This window comes from Micromesistius poutassou, assembly GCF_964030765.1.
Source record: "Micromesistius poutassou genome assembly, chromosome: 1".
In the NCBI taxonomy this organism is placed as follows: domain Eukaryota; kingdom Metazoa; phylum Chordata; class Actinopteri; order Gadiformes; family Gadidae; genus Micromesistius; species Micromesistius poutassou.
The window spans coordinates 9,692,577-9,716,780 of record NC_140271.1 but is presented as its reverse complement, the minus strand read 5'-3'; the positions used below and the strand labels follow the sequence as shown (position 1 = coordinate 9,716,780).

General features: G+C 44.2%; 3 protein-coding genes across 6 annotated transcripts in view; 1 reads left to right on the top strand and 2 right to left on the bottom strand.

Annotated features, from left to right (window-relative positions):
* The first annotated feature begins 1,543 nt into the window (after positions 1 to 1,543).
* gna13b (guanine nucleotide binding protein (G protein), alpha 13b) lies at positions 1,544 to 8,109 on the top strand. Its single transcript, XM_084478792.1, has 5 exons — positions 1,544 to 1,853; positions 3,238 to 3,467; positions 4,423 to 4,473; positions 5,132 to 5,332; positions 6,510 to 8,109. Exons 1-5 carry the CDS (start codon positions 1,571 to 1,573, stop codon positions 6,885 to 6,887), a joined length of 1,143 nt encoding a protein of 380 aa, XP_084334918.1. The 5' UTR covers positions 1,544 to 1,570; the 3' UTR covers positions 6,888 to 8,109.
* A 2,534-nt stretch (positions 8,110 to 10,643) lies between these two features.
* Positions 10,644 to 16,735, bottom strand: hao1 (hydroxyacid oxidase (glycolate oxidase) 1). The gene is made up of 8 exons (XM_084487644.1): positions 16,512 to 16,735; positions 13,824 to 13,975; positions 12,933 to 13,188; positions 12,503 to 12,675; positions 12,218 to 12,309; positions 11,495 to 11,653; positions 11,252 to 11,321; positions 10,644 to 10,885 (listed from the first exon to the last, which is right to left on the bottom strand). Exons 1-8 carry the CDS (start codon positions 16,646 to 16,648, stop codon positions 10,818 to 10,820), a joined length of 1,107 nt encoding a protein of 368 aa, XP_084343770.1. The 5' UTR covers positions 16,649 to 16,735; the 3' UTR covers positions 10,644 to 10,817.
* A 1,430-nt stretch (positions 16,736 to 18,165) lies between these two features.
* smg1 (SMG1 nonsense mediated mRNA decay associated PI3K related kinase) overlaps positions 18,166 to 24,204 on the bottom strand; it is a 46,461-nt gene continuing 40,422 nt past the window's right edge. For all 4 annotated transcript variants that reach the window (XM_084488192.1, XM_084488190.1, XM_084488191.1 and 1 more), the window contains 8 exons: positions 23,505 to 23,657; positions 22,791 to 22,970; positions 22,207 to 22,434; positions 21,638 to 21,849; positions 21,053 to 21,153; positions 20,758 to 20,934; positions 20,249 to 20,355; positions 18,166 to 19,671 (listed from right to left, as the gene is read on the bottom strand). In XM_084488192.1, the coding sequence (XP_084344318.1) occupies positions 19,594 to 19,671; positions 20,249 to 20,355; positions 20,758 to 20,934; positions 21,053 to 21,153; positions 21,638 to 21,849; positions 22,207 to 22,434; positions 22,791 to 22,970; positions 23,505 to 23,657 (1,236 nt within the window). In that variant the 3' untranslated portion in view covers positions 18,166 to 19,593. The remainder of the gene's footprint in view (positions 19,672 to 20,248; positions 20,356 to 20,757; positions 20,935 to 21,052; positions 21,154 to 21,637; positions 21,850 to 22,206; positions 22,435 to 22,790; positions 22,971 to 23,504; positions 23,658 to 24,204) is intronic.

The following is a 24,204-nucleotide window of genomic DNA, read 5'->3' as shown; positions in this document are numbered from 1 at the left end:
TCCCATTGGCTGACACAACCCGGAAAACAGTAGAAATAAACTTCCGGACACAACCACGTAAGCAAGATTGTGGCCATGTAATTTATTTTTTATTTAAACATTATTTACATTATAGTTTTGGTAATAGAAGTAATTATATTTTTTATAGTTTATTTCACATCCGTCTCATATTTACCTTTGTAAATGAAATACCATAAGTGTGTGTGTGTGTGTGTGTGTGTGTGTGTGTGTGTGTGTGTGTGTGTGTGTGTGTGTGTGTGTGTGTGTGTGTGTGTGTGTGTGTGTGTGTGTGTGTGTGTGTGTGTGTGTGTGTGTGTTTTGACTGCGCACGCGCGTGCGTCCAAGACACCGACGTGCAACACCAAGTAGCGCACGTTCACCTGCTGTTTCATCTTTCTTGTATTTTTTGTTAAATCAAAGTTTTGTTGCAGAGATAATATGTTGCTGTTCTGGTTCTGGTCCATGGTCTGGTTTCACAAACTGTCGACACCAGTAGGTCCTACGAGGACCACAAATGCACTCGTTTTGGAGTAGGCCTTACAGCGCTTTACAGTGATCAATGAGGCCCTTGTTGGTAATTTAATCTGGAAGTTAACCATAAAATGTTACATTCATTATATCTAACACTATTCGATTGAGTGATACTTCTTTCTGCGTCACCTTTATTATATATGTGTAACCGTGTACCAGAGTTTCGAAACCTTAAGCCAGTTTGTGTATTTTATTTAATTACATATTTAAATAATATAAACTAGAATTTTAAGCATTAGACAAGTCACACCTCTAAGCTTCAAACAAAATAAAAAAAGGATTAGGATATGAAGGTGTGAACTGATATATCTAATCGGGAAGAGCAGAAGCTGTTGGTCGCAGTTTAATAAAATTAGATTAGTAAACTAGTTTTTGCTTTTACCCGTTCAACATTTTTTTCAATCAAATGTTAAGCATCCTAAAGACCGAACTTTGTGGGATTGTGTGTTATATTTTATCTTCTATTATTCTTTTTTTTCTTTACCATGTTTTCCCGAACAGGGCTCTGAACAATATAGAACTGTAGAATAGAACTGAACAATAACTAAACTGAAACGATTAAGTAGTAGTACCGTACTCTTAATCGGAAATGCCTATGTTCTAAATGTAATGAACGTGTCCTTTTGTTTGTTGTTGTAAATAACCTTCAGTTTTACAGCTAGACACAACAATATATTTAGACCTTTACTCTCCCTTTAAAAAAATCGGAAAAATATTTTCGAAGTTAATCAAGTCAACTTTCCAAGTTTGGATTGTCAAAGACTAAATAATACTAAAGAATGATTAGGCTTATAGGACCAAGCCAAAGGCCAATTATTCAATCTCGTGTGTTAAGACTTTTAAGACGCTTTTCTAAGCATACTTAAAAGTTAGAAAGACTAGCCCTTTCTTTATCATGACCCACATACCCTGTAGCCCGTCTCAGACATGTACTCCGTTTCGCCTCCATATACATTAGCGCAATCGCGCCCCGCCCGTCAGTGCGAGACTGGCGAGAACGAGCCTCCCCGCCGCCTGTATCGATGAAGTTGTTTCAAAAATGGCGGATTTCCTGCCGTCCCGGTCCCTTTTATCGCTATGTTTTCCTAACTGTCTCCTCACGAGTAGCGAAGCAGAACAAGTACGAAAATCGAAGGAAATAGACAAGTGTCTGAACCGAGACAAAACGTATGTGAAGCGCCTGGTGAAGATTCTGCTGCTCGGAGCGGGCGAGAGTGGCAAGTCCACTTTCCTCAAGCAGATGCGCATCATCCACGGACAAGACTTCGATCAGAGGGCCAAGGAGGAGTTCAGAGCTACCATTTTTAGTAACGTGATAAAAGGTAAAGTCGAACCCCGTACGGCTCACTATCTTATCAAATCGTTTCGGTGTATTTGTACGTGATTAAGTCCACTAGGTAAGGGGCAAGTGGGCAGTTAGCTCGGGAGTAGGAAGTTGCTAGCCATGCTAGCCGTCTCAACATGACGCTGCAGCGCCGAGTGGAGGAGCACTTTCTCACTTTTCGCCACGGCTAGGCGTCGGGCTGTAGCAAGCAGAGCTAGCCGACTAGCCGCTGAGAAACGCCCATGTTATTTGTGCTTGTCTGCCCGTGGGACCCAGGAAGATAGTTCAACACAAACACCGTTCAGTCTTTTGTGTGAAACTCGAAGCTTTGTTGGTAATAGTCAATGTCTAAATCTCAATTTTTTGAGTTTTTTTTTTAATCCTAAAACTACAATCATACCAAAAGAGACATTTTATATTTACGTTGTTTTACCATCTTAGCATTGTGTCTTAAGAACCAGTTTTGCAGCAAAGTAAATATATAATGTTTGCTAACTAATTGTCCACCACACGCCCAATAGCCAAATGATTCAAAGGGATAATTACTATTATCAATTAATTTACTGGTTTAGTCAGCGAACAGTCATCCTGTGCGGTGAGGAAAACATTTATGATGTCCTTGTGCATACCTTGAAGTTTGACTGAATGTTAATTATAGGCACGATTATTTGTTGTACCCATTATTACGTCTGGGCTCCTAGCAACCGACACACATATACATTGCATGCATAATACAATACATTATACAACTTACACCATAGGGTATTTTCACATTGAAACTTGGCCCCATGGAAAGGAACATGCCTTTTCTCTGCTGACCATGGCCCTTTTAGGACCAGTTTTAAGCTCTCCCCTTGAGTAAGCTAAACAAAAATATGCCAGTATATCCTTGTTTTTCTCATGCACACAATTTATCCCCCTTGGTCATATGATCTGTAATTACAGCCTTCATTGGTTTTGGTTGATGTCTATAGTTATTCAAAAAAAAACCTTAATATTATTTAATTAAAATCTGGTTTGTGCGTTTTGCATTTCACAAGAGCACTAGCGCTAAAACACCTGCAGCAGAAACAAACATGCTATTCTAGATAATGAACCAGGAAAGGCAAAAACACAAAATGTTATATTATTAAAGCTGTGTGTGTGTGTGTGTGTGTGTGTGTGTGTGTGTGTGTGTGTGTGTGTGTTCAAGGTCGAGTGTATTTGTCACATACAAAGTCATACATGTAGTCCTACAACTATTAGTGAAATGTGTGTGTGTGCTGCACACACACATTTCACAATTGATGTCCCTGTGAGTATGCTCCAAAACACACACACAGCTCACCACTGTCGAAGACAACGTCCACGGGGCTAACATTACCACTTGCTTTTCCCTTCAGGTGTACGGGTGTTGGTGGATGCTCGGGAAAAGCTACACATACCCTGGAGTGACCAAGCCAACCAGCGGCATGGGAACACCATGATGGCCTTTGATACCCGCTCAGCGATGACCAGTGGTCATGGCATGGTGGAGACGAAGGTGTTCCAGCACTACCTGCCCTCTATCCGTGCCCTTTGGGCGGATCAAGCAATCCAGCAGGCCTACGACCGCCGCAGAGAATTCCAGCTGGTATGTTTGGACCATACATACCCAAAACAAGTGGGGCCATACAGTATGGTCCCCCTTGTTTTTGGATCTACAAGAGATGACCTTAAAAAACGAAACCATTGCTATGACGTGGCTTGTCTCTTGCCATCGTCTTTGTCTGCGGTCCATTGTGCTATTTGGATGTGGATGGGCAAGGGGTGTAACGTTACTGCATTACCAGTAGGAATGACAGCATTCAGGGCTTTCTGAATCACGCCTTTGGTGATTTCGGGTTTCGTCGTTCTGAGGCAGGGTTTCACTAAGCCGAGCAAAGGTTTGTCACGTCAATGCTTACTCAGCAGGTCACAGGGTAACCATATAAGCCTATAAGAGGTAGTTGCATGCAATAGCATATGCTTTACCTAGCGAGGGAGTCATGTTATCAAGCGAGTGGTGTTGGGGTTTGGTTGTCGTTTACAGCTAAAAAACGTGTCCTTACAGCTAAAAAACGTGTAGCCTAACTAAACCGTGTCCGGTTTAGTTAGGCTTAAATAAATAAATCACACGTAGATTTTACTTACGTGCGTTATTCATTTGTCCGAAAGCATTGAGTGCAAGTGTTATGTTATGAGTGTAGAAATGTAAGCCTCTCTCGGACACATTAACCACAGCCAAGACAGAGGGCCACATATCCAAACACGACATGGAAAATGAATACCCTGCCGGGGTCTGTGTCACTTTTTTAGTTAAGTCGAAGAGCCTCTGAAAAAGTCAATGTCTGGAAAAGAACTGGACCAGATTTAGTAAAACATTCACAAACTGGTTGTAGGCGACTGGATAAAAAATAGCATGTAACTACTTTTTTATCTGAAAGTACTGCGTTGAAGTTCATAGAACCCATTCTAAGAAGTTGAAAACAAAAGTATGATTTTAGGTTCACTGGCACTTTAACATCACATGCGCTTGAACTAAGGAAACTCTTTTCTCTCTTCCTTAGGGGGAGTCAGTCAAGTATTTCCTGGACAATTTGGAAAAGCTTGGCAAGTCGGTAAGTTTCATCTGCCCAAACCACCAAGCCCTGAATGCCTTGTTTATATATTATATATATATATAATATACTGTATATATTGTTGATGTATATGTTTAGATGATGAATGTATTTATCATCTATGCTCAAACAAGGCCAAAAGAACAGAAAAAAGCTCTACCTACCAATAATGACGGGTTGGTAATTGAATAAACATAGAACAGAATAGAACACGTAGCGATATCTTTTTCCTTTTATGCCGATCCGTCCCCCACAATAGCACCTGTGTGTTCTCTTCAGGTGAATAGGACTAGTCCTGCCGTTCAATTTCTTCAAAACTTTGCACAATCTTCAAACCACCTGTTAGTGGCATGTGCAGAGATAGGCAGGTTCTTAAAGTTAAGGGGAACATAGAAGAGGCCATTCTGAATTTAAAATGAGGTGGACTTCTTGCTCAGCAAAACCTAGATGCTGCAGGATTAACAGATCAACGTCAATGATCTGATCATTCAGATCAATGATCAACGTCTAGATGACATGAAGGACACTCTATTTACACGTTATACCGACGCAACTGTAGCATAAATGAAGAAAGTACTTTATTTATATATTTATATTCTCATACTCCCAACTCGTTTAATCCATCTACTTTCTCTCTCATTCTGCTTGTCACCTTAAGGACTACCTTCCCAGCCAGCAAGACATCCTCTTGGCCAGGAAACCCACGAAAGGCATCCATGAGTATGACTTTGAGATCAAGAACGTGCCGTTCAAGATCGTGGACGTGGGCGGCCAGCGCTCAGAGCGCCGGCGGTGGTTTGAATGCTTTGACTCCGTGACCTCGATCCTGTTCCTGGTGTCGTCCTCAGAGTATGATCAGGTGAGTCCTGGGTGCCTTTTATAGATGGATAATCAATGCTTGTCGGTAGGATTGAAGGGTGTTGGAAAACTCTCTGGGGACTTTGAAGTTATGGTACGGACTACGGATCCGCATGGGTGTCCTTTTGTGGCTCAGCAACGTGGTTGGTTTATCCGAGTGGAGACAAACTTGGAAATCCCTAAAATATCCCCAAAATGTCTGAATCTGTGATTGTTTTGATGAACGACTGACTTCTGAGCTTGTGCCTTCTCTTTGCTGGTGTAATCGGTGCAGACATTGTAAAGACATTGTAATTGGAGTATGTAAAAATTACAACCAGAGAGCAGCCAACCATGTTTGAAGCGTTAACAAAAAACCTTTTACCGCTATCCATCTATGCTGCTAACAAGAGCATGCATCCTTTGTTTTATTAGTTATTCCAAAGTCGTTTGCTACAAGTTAATAGCAACAGTTTGGAGTGTATAGTGTGTGTGTGTGTGTGTGTGTGTGTGTGTGTGTGTGTGTGTGTGTGTGTGTGTGTGTGTGTGTGTGTGTATGTATGTATGTATGTATGTATGTATGTATGTATGTATGTATGTATGTATGTATGTATGTATGTATGTATGTATGTATGTATGTATGTATGTATGTATGTATGTATGTATGTATGTATGTATGTATGTATGTATGTATGTATGTATGTATGTATGTATGTATGTATGTATGTATGTATGTATGTATGTATGTATGTATGTATGTATGTATGTATGTATGTATGTATGTATGTATGTATGTATGTATGTATGTATGTATGTATGTATGTATGTATGTATGTATGTATGTATGTATGTATGTATGTATGTATGTATGTATGTATGTATGTATGTATATATATATATATATATATATATATATATATATATATATATATATATATATATATATATATATATATATATATATATATATATATATATATATATATTCCTTTATCCTCCTGAATGTTTTTTTTTGTTTTTTCTTTTAATGTTTTACTAATAAATAAAGCCAAATATTTGATTGGAAAATTCGGTGCACCTCACCCATAGGCGAGGAGCGGTGAACCTTGCACCCTTTATCTCCTAGCGTGACACACACAAACAATGCAGACTGTGTGTGGGCGTAACGCCGCTCCCTCTCTCCGCCGCCCCCCCCGCAGGTGCTGATGGAGGACCGGCAGACCAACCGCCTGAGCGAGTCGCTCAACATCTTCGAGACGATCGTGAACAACCGCGTGTTCAGCAACGTCTCCATCATCCTCTTCCTCAACAAGTTCGACCTGCTGGAGCGCAAGGTGGCGTGCGTGTCGATCCGGGACTACTTCCCCGAGTTCTCGGGTGACCCCGCGTGCCTGGCCGACGTGCAGCGCTTCCTGGTGGACTGCTTCCGGGGCAAGCGGCGGGAGCAGCAGCAGCCCCAGAAGCCCCTCTATCACCACTTCACCACGGCCATCAACACGGAGAACATCCGCCTGGTGTTCCGCGACGTCAAGGACACCATCCTCCATGACAACCTCAAGCAGCTCATGCTGCAGTGAAGAGGGAGGGGGTGTTATGGAGGGGGAGAGAGAGGGAGGGGTGTTGTGGAAGAGGGCAGAGGTGGACCCTATGGACCAAGGCGTGAGAGCGGGGGGGGCCGATGACGGTAGGGGAAAGACTGAGGTCTGAGTTCAGCCCGCACCTCCTGCCAGGTGTTCTTGGAGCCTGTCTCCGCCGGTCATCCCCACTGCCAAACAGTCGCTCCCCTCTGAACATTGACAGAAAAGGTGTATAGGTACACGCCACTACCAAGCGCTGTCGGCCAGGCAGGGCGACCCCCCCCCCCCCCGGTCTCCTACTCCACCTGTTCACTGTGACTTTGAAAATAACGTTCCTGGGGGGACAGATCCTTAACTCCCCACTGATCTTTAAAACCACTGTAAAAACGTTCTCTGATGTGTCTAAACCTGTTCCCTGCCCATCATGCCTTTTTTTTCCTGGGAGCCTTCACCGTTCTGCGATGTGTCGGTGCGGTTCCGTATTATCTCTCTGTTTCGAATTGGATTCAGAAGTGTTAAGATCCGACCAGAGGCAGGGGCCAATGCAAAACGGCCCCTTGTAGCGGAGGATTTGTCGAGTGGTCGTATGATTGTGTATTGGCCTTTTGTGAAAGTAACTTTTGAGGGGAGTAAAATGAAATTTTATTTTTTAAAACCACTTCTGTACCTTCCATCGGCACTTTGATCACACGATTTGGCTGTAAGGCAGCAGAGATTCTCCTGAAGGCGCTGTGTCGAGGAGCACGAGAGCCATGTAGACTCGTTTGTTAAGAACGAGTCGCTCTAAGACTTTGACAGTTTGACTTCTAGGTTTCAACCTTTTTTTTTTTTCTCCTCTAAAACCTAAACGGATAGATTTGTTTGCACGTCATTTTGTTATATTAACAGGTCTATAAAAATACGTAGCTATGAGTCATCTTTAACTTATGTATTTCTTGTGGGTGTTCATACTTATGATTGTGACTGTAGATTATACTGTTACAGTTTGGCCATGAAGGTGTTTGTGAGAGGCTAGTCAAACACGAGCGAGCCCGTAGCAGACCGGCACGTTCAATAAACGTAAAGATGTCTTTATTGGCTGCTCACGCTGGCTACAAAGAGGTAACGGTGAACGCTAATTCTCAGGGCACGTTTTGACCACTTATTGTTGTTTGTGACGACATTGACACAAACAAATTAGAGGTTTGATTGAACCTCTTTTCCTCCAAACCCCCCCCCCCCCCCCCCCCACTTTGTCACCGAAGGGCCACGCCTCTCCTATGTATAGCTCATCCTGGTGACCATTGAAAAGAAACGGCATGTCTTCTTGCCTTTCCTTCCACGCGGCCTTGGAGGGAAAGTGCTCTGCCTTTGTTCCGCTCTGATGAAGCCCTCGCTGGTCGCCTGCCCTTAAGTTTCCCATATTGGGTGAACGGCTGGTGAACGGGAGGCCCGGTTCCCCATCCCTCCCTACCAAGTGCCCTCTCCTCCCGGCAAAGCTTCGAAACCAAAAGGGATCAAGCTGGTGGCTTTGAACATGTGTGAGCCGTGCGTTGTGCTTGTACAAACGCCCATCGGCTTATGTGCATGTTATTATTCCCCGTTATGTCTTTTCCACTCACAACGAGGGACCAATGTCAGTCCACGGTGTAACACAGGACCTTTTTATAATCGTTTTCTTGTTCTCAATGTCGGTTTGCAATGAAACCGCAACACCCGCTTGCAGTATTCGTTAATGGTCAGTCTCGTGTATTCTCTCTGACCGTTAGTCTCTCTGTTTGCACATGGAGAGCTGTTTGAATGCCACACTCTGTGTCTTGTTCCATACAAACCATATACCAAGTGAGGGCCCGGCACAGTGGCCTTTTGTACCGACTCAGAGGATGGTGGGGGGGGGGGGGGGGGAAATGGAGACATAGCAGAATATTCCTGCAGACCCTGTGTTGGACCTTGTCAGTGCAGAACAGAAGGCTGTTGAGATGAGGGAACGTATTCATACACTGCATTAGTGAGCACACTTGGCAGCATGTCCTCCCGTGCTAACGTGATGAGGAACGTATCCTATGCGAGTCCTAGTACCTTGTATTACCTTATTCTGAATGGGATGTTGAGCCTCAGGAGTAGGTGTTGGATGTCCCGTTCCTATTGGATCTGGATACGGTGTTGCCTCTCCATCCTTAGGCTCCAGTGTTAAGCAGAGTCACAGCCACACGTGTCTGTGACCAAGCCATTGTATAACGAGGCGTGCCACCACCCAAGACACACATTTTCTTCTGAATGTTTTATTTTGGGTACCCCTGCCTTTTCGTCCTCTTTTTACTGTACTGATAAATGCCATTTTACTGTACTGTGCTCTAAAGTGTTCATATTTGTGATTCCATCGGTGTCAAGTAGCTATAGTGCCACTCATCTTCCCTACCCAGCAGGCCACCATATTGATTTCCAGCAATGTTTGATGTGTCAGAAGCAGTTTTTCTTCGCCATGACAGAGGGCCAAAATACTAGTAAGAGTTGTAGCTCTACTTTCATTGGAAAAGTGTGCAAAGGCAACCACTTCAGCCTACAGTATGACAGTTATTTATTAGAATTTAAAGTGGCAGCAACTGTTGATTTGAGAAATGATGTCACAACTGGCACCACTATCTTAACGCTACCTTTAAATGGACTGGAAAAGGAACATATGTAAATCTCAACCATTGTGTCCACTACAAATCCACCCAATGTTCTCTAAACAAATACAGTGACATTTTGAAGCCATAGTGTGCTAAATATCACTAATGATTTACAAGATGCTTAAATCCATGCAGAGCCAATCATTATAATATTGAATGGTTTAGATATTTGGCAAAGTTAAGACCCAAAACAAATTGCATCCAATGTTGCATGTTTGAAACTAACCTTTAAACATTCAGACTGATCTGAAAGAAGGCTCTTCTCTCGACAAGCAAAAGACAGGACAGAATACACGAGTGGAAATAGCGTTTCATGGTTGTCATGCAAGCCAGGTGCCTTCAACTATAGCAACAGTCATGCAATAAAACAAACATTTATGTGGCTGTTGTATTTGGATGACAAAGTGAATTTAACTATGTATGGTGGTTGTGCATTTTCAACTCCCAGCCTATTTATTTACAGTTTAAATGGATTTGAGTAATTGATATTGATCTACATTGAAATGCGTATCAAGCTAACCCTAACCCGTTTCCAGTCGCTCTGCATCAAATTCCCAGGCAATAGGGCATTGCTTGATTTAGTAGTACCGCCAAACAGAAGAATGCTTCAAGTTATGTAAATTGTCTGTCAATGTGATTAAATCATGTTTCAATTTGAGCCTTTTACGGGACCAGTTTGAAGCAACACCAGAGTTTCTGTAAGAATTGGTCGGCCGCTGATTACAAGCTATGCAACACTACTCCACAATGGTATAATATGTGCATATTGTAAAATGGATATACTAAAATGATCAGTGTTGATATTTGTTGCCAATATTTTGGCCTAATGTAATCAACTCATTTTAATCAAGTAGCAGAGGAAAATGAACTAATATGCCAATTACGTGTTCAAGTGCCACTTGTTACAAGCTATGCCTTTTTTACAATCTTTTAAAAAGATTTTATACACTAGGTTTTTTTTCATGGGCAATATGAGTCCTCATTTCAGGATGATTCAGATGAAGAATGCAAATATTCCTTGTCGTTTGCTTCTGGTTTGGTAACGTGGTTTCACTGTACATTCTAACTTATCCTGTTTTCCCAGTTAGTCTCAATAAAAACAAAGTACAAAAGTCATTGTGTATTTAAATGCTGATGCTGTTAACTGAGTTCATTAAAATAACAATGAATCGATGCATATAGTAGGGGCAAAGCAGAGTGTACAATTAGGAGCCCAAGCGCCTATGACCATGGTTTTAGTAGTTGGTTTTCAGTAGTCCTCTTCAGTAATGTAGACTGGTCAGATTCTGGATGTGAATTCCTGTCTCTTGACAGTGGACCTGCTTATCTCTGCTGTAGAACGGCAGCCTACACACACACACACACACACACACACACACACACACACACACACACACACACACACACACACACACACACACACACACACACACACACACACACACACACACACATTTGTCGTTGGCAAAATACTCATCTTGCTTAGCCTTAGCACAGGCTAAGCATGAGTATTTTGCACACATCTAATATCTACCTTGTTTTTGTCTACCTATACGACAAAATGTTACTCCAAAGTTCCCTCATATTATATAATGAATAAGGCTATTCTCACCATTTAAAGAATAAAAGTAGCCTAGCATCAATAGAATTGTATATCAAAAGTAGATTGAATGAGTTTGAACTTTTGGTAGGAATCTACTGTATGTGTGTTACCTGCCAGCGCCATTGCCAATCGCAGTTCGTCTTTCAGAAGTGTGAGAACATCGATCACTCCCCTCTCTCCCTAAAAAAAACCATTCAAACACCAAAATGCAGTGGTAAATGTGTTTTATTGTTACCAGTTGTTCCTGATAATAAGGAGTTCCCCTGATGTCAACCTGAGAGTTATATTTCACTTTTGTAAAACCTGTTTAAAAATACAATACAACAACGCAGACCCCCCCCCCTGTGTCTCACCTCACACGCCAGCCCCCACAACACCGGCCTTCCCACGAACACCGCCCTGGCTCCTAAAGCCAGTGCCTTCAAGACGTCCGTCCCCCTCCTCACGCCTCCGTCCAGGTACACCTCACAGCAGCCCTGCACCGCATGCACCACCTCCTCCAACGCGTCCAACTGTTGTGTACACAGAACATACACACTCTCTTCATTCTTTATCCTCACCCTGATCTTACCCACAACAGCTCAACCTCCACCTGGTATAACTCTAGGTGTACACCCTAGGTGTATAACCCTGACTAACCCTAGTCAAGGATATGAGAATCATGGACACGCTTCATGCATGCGCACGCTTTAAGGTGACATATTATACCACCAGGTGTGAGTGTGATTAGCCGTTACAAGCTGTTTTGAAAATCTGCCTCGTCTGACATCATAGGTGGGCATGTCCACCTAGATGTATGACAGATAGATGAGCAACGTTTGCTACAGTCCACTGGGTAGGCTGGTAGACTGATCTATCCAGCATACAGCTAGGTGGACACGCCCACTTGTGATGTCAGAAGAGGCTGATTTTCAAACGGCTGTCACCTTTAAAATAATGCAGAAACCTCTGTGTCCTGCTGTTATATATATATATATATATATATATATATATATATATATATATATATATATATATATATATATACTTGATGTGCTGCATTGTGTGTACTGTATAACAACAAGACTTGCACGGACCGTTGCGGAAACACCGTCCAGCTGTCTACCTCCATGGTTGGACACCAGTATGCCGTCAACTCCATGGGACACAGCCTGCTTGGCATCTTCAGCTTCACACACACACACACACACACACACACACACACACACACACACACACACACATACACACACACATGCACGCACGCACGCACACGCACACACAGACAAAGAAAGGTCAGATATATTTGGACAGGTTTCTAAATAGTTTGTTCTGTTTGAGAAGCAGGTGGTTGAAGTTGTGTGCTGTGAGTTTGTGTTTACCTGTTAATATTCCTTTGACCACCACTGGTAGTCTCGTGTGTTTTTTAAGCCAGGTGATGTCATCCCAAGAAAGGGTGGGGTCTATTGCCTTGGCTACATAAACAGCCAGTCCACTGTCGTTACCATAGCTTCCCTCCGAGAAGGCCAATGATTCTGTTGAGAAGTTAGACATACTACACACACACACCAACAAATATAACATTAGTACTACAGCAGTATCTACCTAATACACAGTGCCTGGGTTTGTATTTTATTGAAATGATATAAAGGCATTGTTTCCTCCTCCAAAACAAAGAATGCTTAAAAAAATGAATGTTTGTGTACTATATATCATGCATACATTACATTATAATACAATATGACAATAACACTGTGGCGTCATATCCATATGATATATTAAACGTGACATTGTGTTGTTTTTGGTTCCTACCTGAGGTGTGAGGGAAGCTTGAAGCGGTTGCGCACATCATCCCACCTCTTCCCAAGGTAGGGCGTGTCGACGGTAACAAAAATGGCCTTGTAGCCCGCTTCCTCTGCGCGGTGAACCAGCGACAGCGTCAGCTCTCTGTCCTTGTAGATGTAAAGCTGCAGCCACAACACCCCTCCATTGCTCGCCACGCTCACTTCTTCTATGGTGGACGTGGCCCAGGAGCTCAGCATCATCCCCGTTTGCACCTGTTTGCATGCTGAGTAAGAAACAACAATACGTTACAGGAAGTATCTCCTGGAAGTGTCCATCTGGCATCGTTTGTCATGGTCACCATATAGGGACAACACACTCATTCTTCTAGTCATAAGTCACTTTGAATAATGAGGTAGAAGTCACAGCTATGGACTGTGAAACTGTCAAACTTATAACCTTATATATGAATATGCTTTAAAGGGGACATATTATACCACCAGGTGTGAGTGTGATTAGCCGTTACAAGCCATTTAGAAAATCTGCCTCTTCTGACACCACAAGTGGGCGGGTCCACCTAGATGTGTGAAGGATAGATGAGCAACGTTTGCTACAGTCCACTGGGTAGGCTGGTAGACTGAACTATGCGGCATATGTCCACTTGTGATGTCAGAAGAGGCAAGATGAGGAAGGAAGATTTTCAAAGCGGCTTGTAAAGACTAATCACACGCACCTTTAAGTATATCTCCTATCTAAATGTTTTACCAGTACAAGCAGCAACAACACCCAATTGTGTTTGCAGAAAACTCCATTGGCGCAACCCAAAACCCGACATATATTTCTATGGATGCAACATTCATCCATTGATCTAACGCTGTTCCTCTGTCGGCCCTCTGTGTGATCCTGGCCTGCTGGCCCTACCTCTGGCGGTGGCCGTCTCTCCGTCAGCGTGCGCCATCCGCTGCATGGCCGTGGCTGCCGCACACAGAGGCATGCTGAGCACCTGGCCCAGGATGGAGCAGGACAGGTCCACCTCGGAGACATCCCTCAGCACCCGTGGTCGGAGACGCCACCTGGGGAGGTCATAAACCAAAACTGACTTCGAACAAACCGGCATAAACGAACAAATCGGTTTGTTTTTGACCAACTGAGGTCATAAACAAGCATAGATCACACACTTGCTTGCGTTGAAAATGTAAAAGAATGTGGGTATCATAATTATAGTTTCCTGTACATGGCGGCACTTTGTGCATTCACGTTACATCAGTCACCGCCATTCCAGCGCTCACTCACACGTTTGTTTATTCAGCTGGGATTTTTTACCGTTTACATATGAAGTGGTCCCCGTAAGGTCTTGATACTGATCTAGTGGTTCACCTAAGGTCAAAGGTTGGAAACCATTTGTCTAGTTAGTGGGTTAGGGTGTATGTCACAGTTTAAAGGGGACATATTATACCACCAGGTGTGAGTGTGATTAGCCATTACAAGCCATTTCGAAGTGTGCTGCTTCTGACATCACAGGTGGGCGTGTCCACCTAGATGTATGACGGATAGATGAGCCAACGTTTGCTACAGTCCACTGGGTAGGCTGGTAGACTGATCTATCCAGCACACATCTAGGTGGACACTCCCACCTGTGATGTCAGAAGCGGTTGGTGGTATAATATGTCCCCTTTAAACGTTGACATACACCCTAACCCACTAACTAGACAAATGGTTCCCAACCTTTGACCTTAGGTGAACCACTAGATCAGTATCAAGACCTTACGGGGTCCACTTCATATGTAAACGGTAAAAAATCCCAGCTAGATAACCAAACGTATGAGTGAGCTGTGGAATGGCGGTGACTGGTAACGTGAATGCACAAAGTATAATATGTCCCCTTTATGTTTTGCCCCTAGGGGATGTGCTTTACCAGTGTTAAGCATTATTAATTTTCCCACCTCTTTTAATTGGTTAATTCGACTCACTGTGTAGTGTGTATTTAATGCTTGGGTAGGCCATTTATTCTAGAAGCACAGCTGGTATCTGTGGCAGTCGTAGTACTGTAATACGCCTGTCCAATCATTTTATTCAGCCGAATGAAACGGTTGGATGGCCTACCTGTCCGTCTACCTCCTTACCCGGCTACCTGTGCGCAATCGACCCATGCACTCATTGCACATGACCGGAGTCTACCACAAGGCTAGGCAGACCTACTGCCAAAGCTAGCGAGCTAGTCATGTTTGGGAGAGTGGTTTCAGCGGCAGGCCTTTAGGTAGGGTGGAATATTTTTGGCTGGATACTTAAAAAAACTCCTCCTTCCCTAGCTTCAAATTCTCAAGGGGTCTACACCGTTTCAGTTTGCTGTTTGTCCTTTATTTATTTTAGGAGGGTTTGCACCTGCCAAAATGTAACTGAATGAAATCTAGGTTAAGCTATTACTCCTGTTGCAACCATCTTTTACGCATAGTTTAGGGTTCTGTTTTAATCTCAGTTCCATTGATTTAACCTTAACGAAGATTAATTTAACTGCACCTCTGTTCTTAATCCTGGGTTTTGCTCAATAGTGATCATCTAGGTTCAGACCAAAGTGTCTTCCCTCTAACTATAGGTATCCTTGGGCAATAAATAAAATGAAAGTTAGCCTGTTGGGACATTATTCAGTGTGTTTCGGTACGCATGTGACTCATTAGTCATGTCAAATCTATCCCCATGGAACATTTCTGCCTCTTAAACATTTCCACTCAGTCCCAGTGGTCTGTGTGACCCTGGGCAGGGTATTTATACTGTGATAAGGGGGTTTTCCTATCCGTTTTGACATTTGAGTTTTGCCCTCACTTTGTTTGTACTCACTCAGAGGACAGCATGGGTAGACATGGCTCTCTGTTCTCATTATTCTACTCACATTATGTATCCTCATTCTGCCTCCTCTTGCTCTGTTATCTTAGACTGCTGTTTAATGCGCCATTGATGACACATTAACTTATTGAATGGAGTAGGGAGAAACACAGTGATAGCCATCCTGAACTTATTTTCATGACACTTCTGACAGCAAGGTATTTGATTAGATTTTAGTGCATGATAATGGGAAGATACAGGCAGCAATTGAGCAAGCATACATTCAATCAGACAATGGGTGTACATAATTCTAATAGAAAGTTATGGGAAGGTTTCCCTAAGTAACAACCAAATGAACAAAGGTGAGGGAGTGACCATCATGGAGAGTTTTGGATTGGCCATGGCTGAAGTCAGCCATGGCGGGAGAGACCAAGTTCATTTTGCAATACACTATGGGTGAATTGGACATGTCTGCAAGGCTGCAAGACAGTTAAAGGAATAAACACAGCAACGTAGTCAGTAGATTGGCCGTGCAAATGCAAACTATCTTAACACCTTTAAATTAGAGAGAGAAAGGGAGACGAAGGTCCAAGAAGAATGTATACAAATAAATTTTCAATTGATTCATTTTCAATTAGTAATTATATGAACAAGGTTTATATAATTTGCATTTCATTTTATGGTATGGTTATGATTCCTATTTCCCCAAAAGTAAGAATTCAGGATGGCTCTTTGTGGAGGCAGACAAGGGGATAAATGGAACTGACATGTGCATCATGGGTTCTGTACCTGTTGAAAGCAGCTGTGTTGTCCGCCAGCGTCTGCTGCTGGTCTGCTCCGGAGCGGTAGTAGTCATAGACAGCTTTAGGGAGCGTCTTCTTAGCCTCCTCCTCATAGTCGCTCACACAAACGCGATGCTCGGACATCTCGGACACACTTGTAGAAACCTAACTACTAAAGAAACCTGAGCAAAGGCCGAGAACTCTGCTGTGTCTGTGAGAGAGGGGAACAGACTGAGGGGAAAGGGGGCAAACAGACCAGGATGGCCCCTTTAATCATTAAACTGCTTGCTTTGACCTTTACCCTGTTCACCTCAAGAGTTTCTACACCGTCCTCACATGTACATACTGTATGTGTGTAAACGGTGTTTGCAACAGATCATACAATATTAGCCGTCTCATTTGATATGATTATTATTATTGTGTATTATATTATTATATATTATTGGTGTAATCCTGTAGTCATTTCTGTAATGTACCCCCCCCCCATCAGTATCTGTTCAAAGGGTTGGAGTGGAGCTGTTGAGTAAAAGGCGGTTGTAATGACATTTGACTTGAGATGATAAACAAATGTGCATTTAGGACAGCAGTTTTTATTTTAATTAATAAACAAATTACTTCAAACTAAATATTCTATGGCAATGATGTATCCTTGTAATGTCAGAATATTTATATATAAGATTCAAGATGTATTTGCCAAACATTTGCGAAAGAGTGCAGGAGAATAATTTTTGTCCCTTGACTCCCAGATTATTATAAAAGTGCACAAATAATGTGAAAAAATATGCATGAAACATTTTAAGTTTCGGGTCCGAGGGCATTTGACAGTAAAGAATTTTTTTTTTTTTTTGAAGAATAGATCGACTTCAGAACTAGGCCAGCCTATTTAAAAGCTGTCTTAACTACATAACAGGGGGATATTAATTTGAGCAGTCATTTTTTTTCACCACCTTGTCGCAACTTCATAGGCAGCGTAATTATGGCATATTAAGAGTTTTTTTTTGTCAATTCAGTTGTATTTGTATATTTCTTGGTTTGATCAGTTAGTCTCAAAGGGCTTGTCAGGCAACTTTTTTTTTTGGCTTGAAGATAAAAAGTAAACATAGCAGTAGCCTAAAACGAAAATCATAAAGAAAAAGCAAACATCTGTAGGCCTACTCATGGGCGGATTGAAATGGAGATAGACACCTCATGCAATTATAACATGCCTACAGGTGTAAACAAAGATGGTCGTTAAAACTCACTCTAATTTATTTATTCATTTATCTGAATGAAAATTGCATAGGCCTACTGCTGTAAAAACTAAAGGCCCAACAGTCTACTGCTGTTACTTAGTTACTTTTTAAAAATATTTTAAATACATGGTTGTACTGTAATGTTATGTAAAGAAATAAATGCGTATTTCCAGAAATTGTTCTTACCAGTAATCCGATATTGCATTTTTTAAGTCGCTCTTTAAATGGATACGTTCGCATGCAATCTGTTCCATCACCGATAGAGTGCGACGTAAAACCACAATCGAGCAAAATAAAGTCTAGTGCCTATTCTAGTTTGCAATGCATGACGCCATAAATGGTATTTTGACTTCAATTGAGGCTCATTGCACGGCTAAAAGTATTCCCTTTTTTAAATGAACAAAAAATTACAAATACAAGTTATAAAACTTAATCCAATCTTATGTTTATTTCGCATCAAACAAAACCCAGTAAAATCCATTAAGAAACAGTTTACACCACCACCAAAAACACCATCCTTTAATTCTTCCCACTAAAAATGTAAAACTAGAAGAAGTCAAGATCAATAAAAAAAAGCAAGCATTAGGGTTACACAACAAAGACAGCTTCTCAGTCAAAACAAATGAAGAAATCTACTTTTCAGCGCGTTCTCTTTGAAACAATCAGGAGGAAAAATATACACGACAAAGATTAAAGATGTACACCACACGCAAAAGGAGATTTGAACGGCCTGCGTCTGCCACCAGTACCCAACCGTCCCGTTATTGGACCGTAAACTCACGCGCCCGACAGACACGCTCAAACTGTTGCAGACTCACCAAAACGGGATGTTTTCGCCTTTTAACTGCAACACAAAGAATCTCCCCGAAGAAACTAAAAACCTCCTCGCCTTCCATTTTACAACGCTTCTGATGCTCTGAGGAGGTTTGTGTAAAATATAGTTTACAATGTTCTCAGGGACAATGGTTACACAGATCCACTCCCCCGGTTAATTGATTGCGGTTCTTGTTGTTGTTCAGGCTTCGGGTGGGAAGTTCATTGAAGCCTCGTAATCCGGCCGCGGAATCGAGTTCCTGTACGATTTAGGAACAGATTTAACAAATAAGCCGGTGGGGCCAAATCAAGAGGCCTTTTATTTCAAACCCCTCATCCTAGCAGAAGGTGGGGTGCACCAACTCTGCTTCAAAGACTACGGGCTGATGATCGTCAGGCCAGGATACATCACGCCCCCCACCCGCCTTGTTCTGCATCCACTGGGACCCTTCCTTGGGTCCGGCTGATCAACACGGACATGGCCAGATCCAAAAGGAAGGAACACCCCAATGGGTCGGGGGTGGGGTGGGTGTGTACAGGCAAAGGGGGGGGCGGGGTGAGGGCTGGAAAGGGCACGCCTCCGCCTCCGTTGCCCCCTCCTGCCCAGGTCCCCTTGCTTAGCTTACATCTCTTCAGCCATCCACTCCAGGGAGGGGCCCCCTTTGCGGTCAAAACAAATGCCACCAAAGGAGACGGTTGGACACTCCCCTCCCCTCCCCAACCCCCTTCTGTGAACCATTGGCCGGAATCGTGTGAGCCCAGGAGTGTTGGTGGTGGTGGTGGTGGTGGTGGTGGTCGGTGTGGGGTGATCCCCCCACCCCTTCCCCCTCCAGGGCGACGTGAACCCCCCCCCATCACACAAACACGTCGGGAGTTTGGAGGTGGGGGGTGTCTGCTTCCACTTCCCTGCTCCCCCACCCACCTCCCATCCATGTTGTGGCACTAAGTGCTGCACGGCTTCTCCGCCCCCCAGACCCGTCGGGACACCGGGAGGATCTCCAAGCCTCTGCTGGACCAAAGAGACTAAAGGCCGCGTGACCCTGTTCACACCCAGGCCGTCCAGCCCTCGTACAGCTGGGCGAGGTTGTCCAAGTTGGTGGCCTCCTTGATCACATACTCCACCTGGGGAGGAGAAGACCACACCGGATGAGAGATTACTCAACGTTCAACCATGCATATAAATGGGTTTGTGTGCGCTTTTCCAGTTCCACTTAAAAACTGTCTCACACAGGCAGGCGCAGTAATCTGAAACGTAATCTCATGGCTGATTTCTCTCGCTAATAGCCGACTGATGGCTATGGTGCTTCTAACAAATTGCACTGAAATCTAGTTCTTAAAGAGCCAGTGTACCCAAAACCACTTTTCTTTTGTTTTAAACGTGGTCATTTGTCTTTGTGATTAAATGACAGATTTCTATGTTGACGATCATGTTACTGAAATAAGATTTAGAGAAAAACTTAAATCCTATAATAATACAACATTGCTTATTATAACGCTCGTAACAGCTAAACAACAACGGTACTAAAAAAGTATCATAAAGTTGGCCAATACGCTTTTTTTTTTAACAGCATATCGTGTTGGAATTCATCTGAAACAGTGGGCTCACTGGCTCTTTAAATCTCCCCTCCAGTACCTTTAACACTAGACATGAGAAAACAGCAGATATGTTTTTACGATGCGTCGTGTGTTTAATGTGCACCTGCTCATTGACACTCATCCTCCGGTTCGGATCCACGTCTCGGCCCTCCAGCTTGGCTTTCACCCGCTTCCACACGCTCACAGCGTAGGAGTTGCGCTCCTGGACCGCTGCAACACAAGGAGAGAAACTCCAACATTAACGGACCCTGTGACACTACGTAGCACCCCTGTTAACAAGAGGATGGGAGGCACAGTCAGTATCGTTGACTGTTAATCTGAATTGGCCCCGTGGGTCATTCCAGCAAATTGTTACTGGAAGACAAGCTCCAGGAAAAGTCATCCTTTGTCAAGACTCGCAGGATCAAAGTTCAGTTCCTAGCTGAACTGTGCCCTGTCTGGCCTTGGGAAGAGCCAATAGAGTAAAATTGTTCGTTTTTAAATGTGATTGGCTGGAGAAGGCCCCGCCCATGTTTGTAAATAAATGACATTTGCTACACCTTCCATTTCCCCACACATTCTAGCGTAAGCCTTCAGACCGACGGCTGGATAAAAACAACAAGTGGCTGGTACCTCGCCCTGTCTTGGGGTCCCGTATAGCCCGCTTGGGGCTGGGGTTCAGGACCTTGCTGGTCATCACCAGGGGGCCGGGAGGGGTGTCGGCGGGGGTGCCCAGGTTACGAGGGAGAGCCTTGCGGGCGTTCTGAGACATGGAGTCGGGCTGAGTCTTCACACTGGTGGAGCGCACGGCTGTGGAGAAGAGAGGCACTGTGTTAAACACTCACCGTGCACCGTGGCCATCCTCAAGACACTGAATATTTGGTGTTTGGTAAAAAAAAAAAAAAAAAGTGTAGTTTAGAATACACACCTGCTGCGAAGCTGCTCTGGACGGCAGAGGTCGGGCTGACGCAGTCACTGTCTCTCTGCGTCACCAGTGGAGAGGCGAATCCCACCAGTCCGTTGTAAACACTGTAGACGCCACAGAAACCGAATTTAAGCAATAGTGCAGTCAATAGTCTTGCATTTTCTTATAGCTTTCCTGCAGAAAATGCGGAGAGTGCTGTAAAGTGGGAATAAAAAGTGAGAATAAAGCTACACAGTTTAAGCTGTACAGAAATGTTGAATCCCTTTACCCAAGTGAAAAGATTTGAACAGAGTTCCAAAGTTTAAAGTCTGAGCGGCATAAGCATCACAATGTACACAAATGACGACGTTGAACAAAGTTGAAAGTTTGAGTGGCGAAGTGAACAAGTATAAATACAAGTGTAATGAGGTATAAGAGTTTAAAAAAATATTGACTAGTTGAACTACATGTGAGAAGTGTCCTGCTAGATTCAATTTGTTAATTTGTGCAGTCATGCGTTCTAGACTCCACAGAATTGCTTTGCCTTAAGGAGCAAGTGACGTGTGCAGTCTGCCAAACGACTCCCATGTCTCCTAACCACCGCCGTACCTCTGGCTCTGGGCCAGCAGCTCCTTGAGCGTGGCGGGGATCTCCTGCAGCAGCTCCTGCTGCTCGGCGCTGCGGGGCTGCCCGCTGGCCTGCACCACGCTGAACAGCACCATCTGCATGTTGTCCTGCCACGCCTTGTACTCCTGCAGGAAGGCCCGCACACTGCCCTCGTACGCCACCTCCTCGCCCTCCGCCAAAGCATTCTCCTCGTCCTGGGGGGAGGGGGGTGGGTTTACAGAATGATACAGACGACTTGCAAGGTACAGGTTAAAGAAATAGGTACTTGAAAAGTGCTCAGACTCTACCAGCTCACACTAGTCTACCAGCTCAGACTCTACCAGCTCACACTAGTCTACCGGCCTCAGGTCTACCAGCTCACACTAGTCTACCGGCCTCAGGTCTACCAGCTCACACTAGTCTACACCCTCAGGTCTACCAGCTCACACTAGTCTACACCCTCAGGTCTACCAGCTCACACTAGTCTACACCCTCAGGTCTACCAGCTCACACTAGTCTACACCCTCAGGTCTACCAGCTCACACTAGTCTACACCCTCAGAACCTCCCTACCTTGGCCATGGCTCGCAGCAGGTGCTTCACGTCGGCCAGCTGCCGGTTGTGCACCGACAGGATGCCCTTGATGGAGTCCACCAGCAGCTGCAGGGTCTCGCCGCAGGTATCCAGCTGCTGGTCACGCTCCTCCTGGGCCGACTGCTGGTCAACCAGCTCCTGGCTCAGCTGCTTCTGGGCACACACCAGCCAATCAGCAGTGCCGATGGGCAGGACCAGGGCGGGGCTCTGCGCAGAGGAGGAATGGAGGAAAACTTTATTTTAACCATGTTACTATGTCTTCTATGATCCTTCACCTATTAGTCTATGCTTTGCTAAAACTTGTGGAAAATCATATGTTTCTGAATTTTCCACTCTGCTCCAAACTCGGGTCCACTTCTATTTGTGACATGATGATGTAATCACTTTAAATACAACAAAATGATCACAAAGTCGGCATGGACACGTTCTTTACATTTCTTCTACCCTTTTGGCTCCGGGTGGAGGACCCAGTACCCCAAGGATCACCTCCAGACAGACTGGCAGGAGGCTGGGACACGACTGTCGTGTTCCTACAGTGTTGCTCGGTGCGGTCGAGGGCCTACCAGTCGGTGCAGCAGCTCCAGCTCCAGCGGGGAGACGGTGTTGCTGAACTGGGAGGCGTAGGAGCAGGTCTGCTGGCAGCGCTTCAGCAGGTCGAACAGGGCTGCATCCATGTTGAGCGCCTCGGGGGTCCTCGTTCGCAGCCCCTCGAAGTTCAGGATGGTGGAGCACAGGAAGGTCACCTGAGGAGAAACACAGGATTTGTGTAAATATGAGCAAATACTTCAGCTCATACGATTGGGTTGCGTTGGCAACCTTAACATGAAAATGACATTTGTTTTAACATCGATCAAGCATATTGTTAAAAAAAGTGAATAACTCATTAGATGTGGAGTAGGCAGAAAGGAAAGTCGGTTAACCCAACATTTTTCTTTATGGTGGCCTTTGCTGCAAAAAGACAAAATAAATATTCTCTGGTTGGACTTTAAAGTAACTTTAGTGACTATAGTAGCAAGGGCAGACCCCCCCCCCCCACCCCATCTAAGTTTCTTTAAGTTTTATCTTTCACAGATGAATAGGTAGGTTGTTTTCCAAATCCATTTAGAGGCTATGGTGGAGAGTGTGAGCTATGGTGGAGAGGGCGGGTGATTAGCGGAGCTCATTTACTTGAAAGTAGTGAAATGTTATGTATTTCCGCGGAAAACAGTAGTGAACACTCTATATTCAGCGGGAGGCAGCAGTGTGCTCTATATTTCAGTGGACAGTGTGCCCTGTACCTGGCTGGTGCGCTGGTTCTCCCGGCCCACCATGGCCCGGCGCTCCCCAATCGTCAGCTCAAAGTCCTGCAGCACAGGGGCCAGGGCCGGGTTGGCCCCGCCCGCCCACTTCAGACGCTGCTCGATGCTGGCCTCCAGGTTGGCCAGCTTCTCCTGAAGAGAGAGAAAGAGGGTGGTTGAAGAAGAGGTCGGCGGATGTGGACCGCAGCAATGTTAAATTCATTACAGCTGTATTTACTTTAATATATTTGAACCATGACATAAGTCTGCTGCGAAAAGTGACATTGTGGAGCTTTGAGTTAACCCGACTCTCGCCAGATGAATTTTGTTCCGCCTGGCTCCACTCATCCATCTGGGATCACTCCCGTTGGGAGGTATTTGGGGACTACCAGAAAATGGTAGAGCCAATCAGGTCCGCCGGGTGGGATTTTTATAGATGTGACGTGGCGGAGAAGCGACTGTTTTGATTCAGACAACAATGGCGGCTCGCATCGAGGAAGCAAGCGTCACGGGTTGGTTTCGATTTGAGTGGTTGAAGTAGCACGTCAATAAAGATGACGGACAAGTGGTTTATCCAATCATATGCAAGGATTTTTGATAAGGCCCAGCCTTCTAAAGCACCTCTTCAATGGAGCGATCCCAGATGGATGAGTGGAGCTAGGCGAAACGAAATTCATCTGGCGAGAGTCGGTTTAGCTTT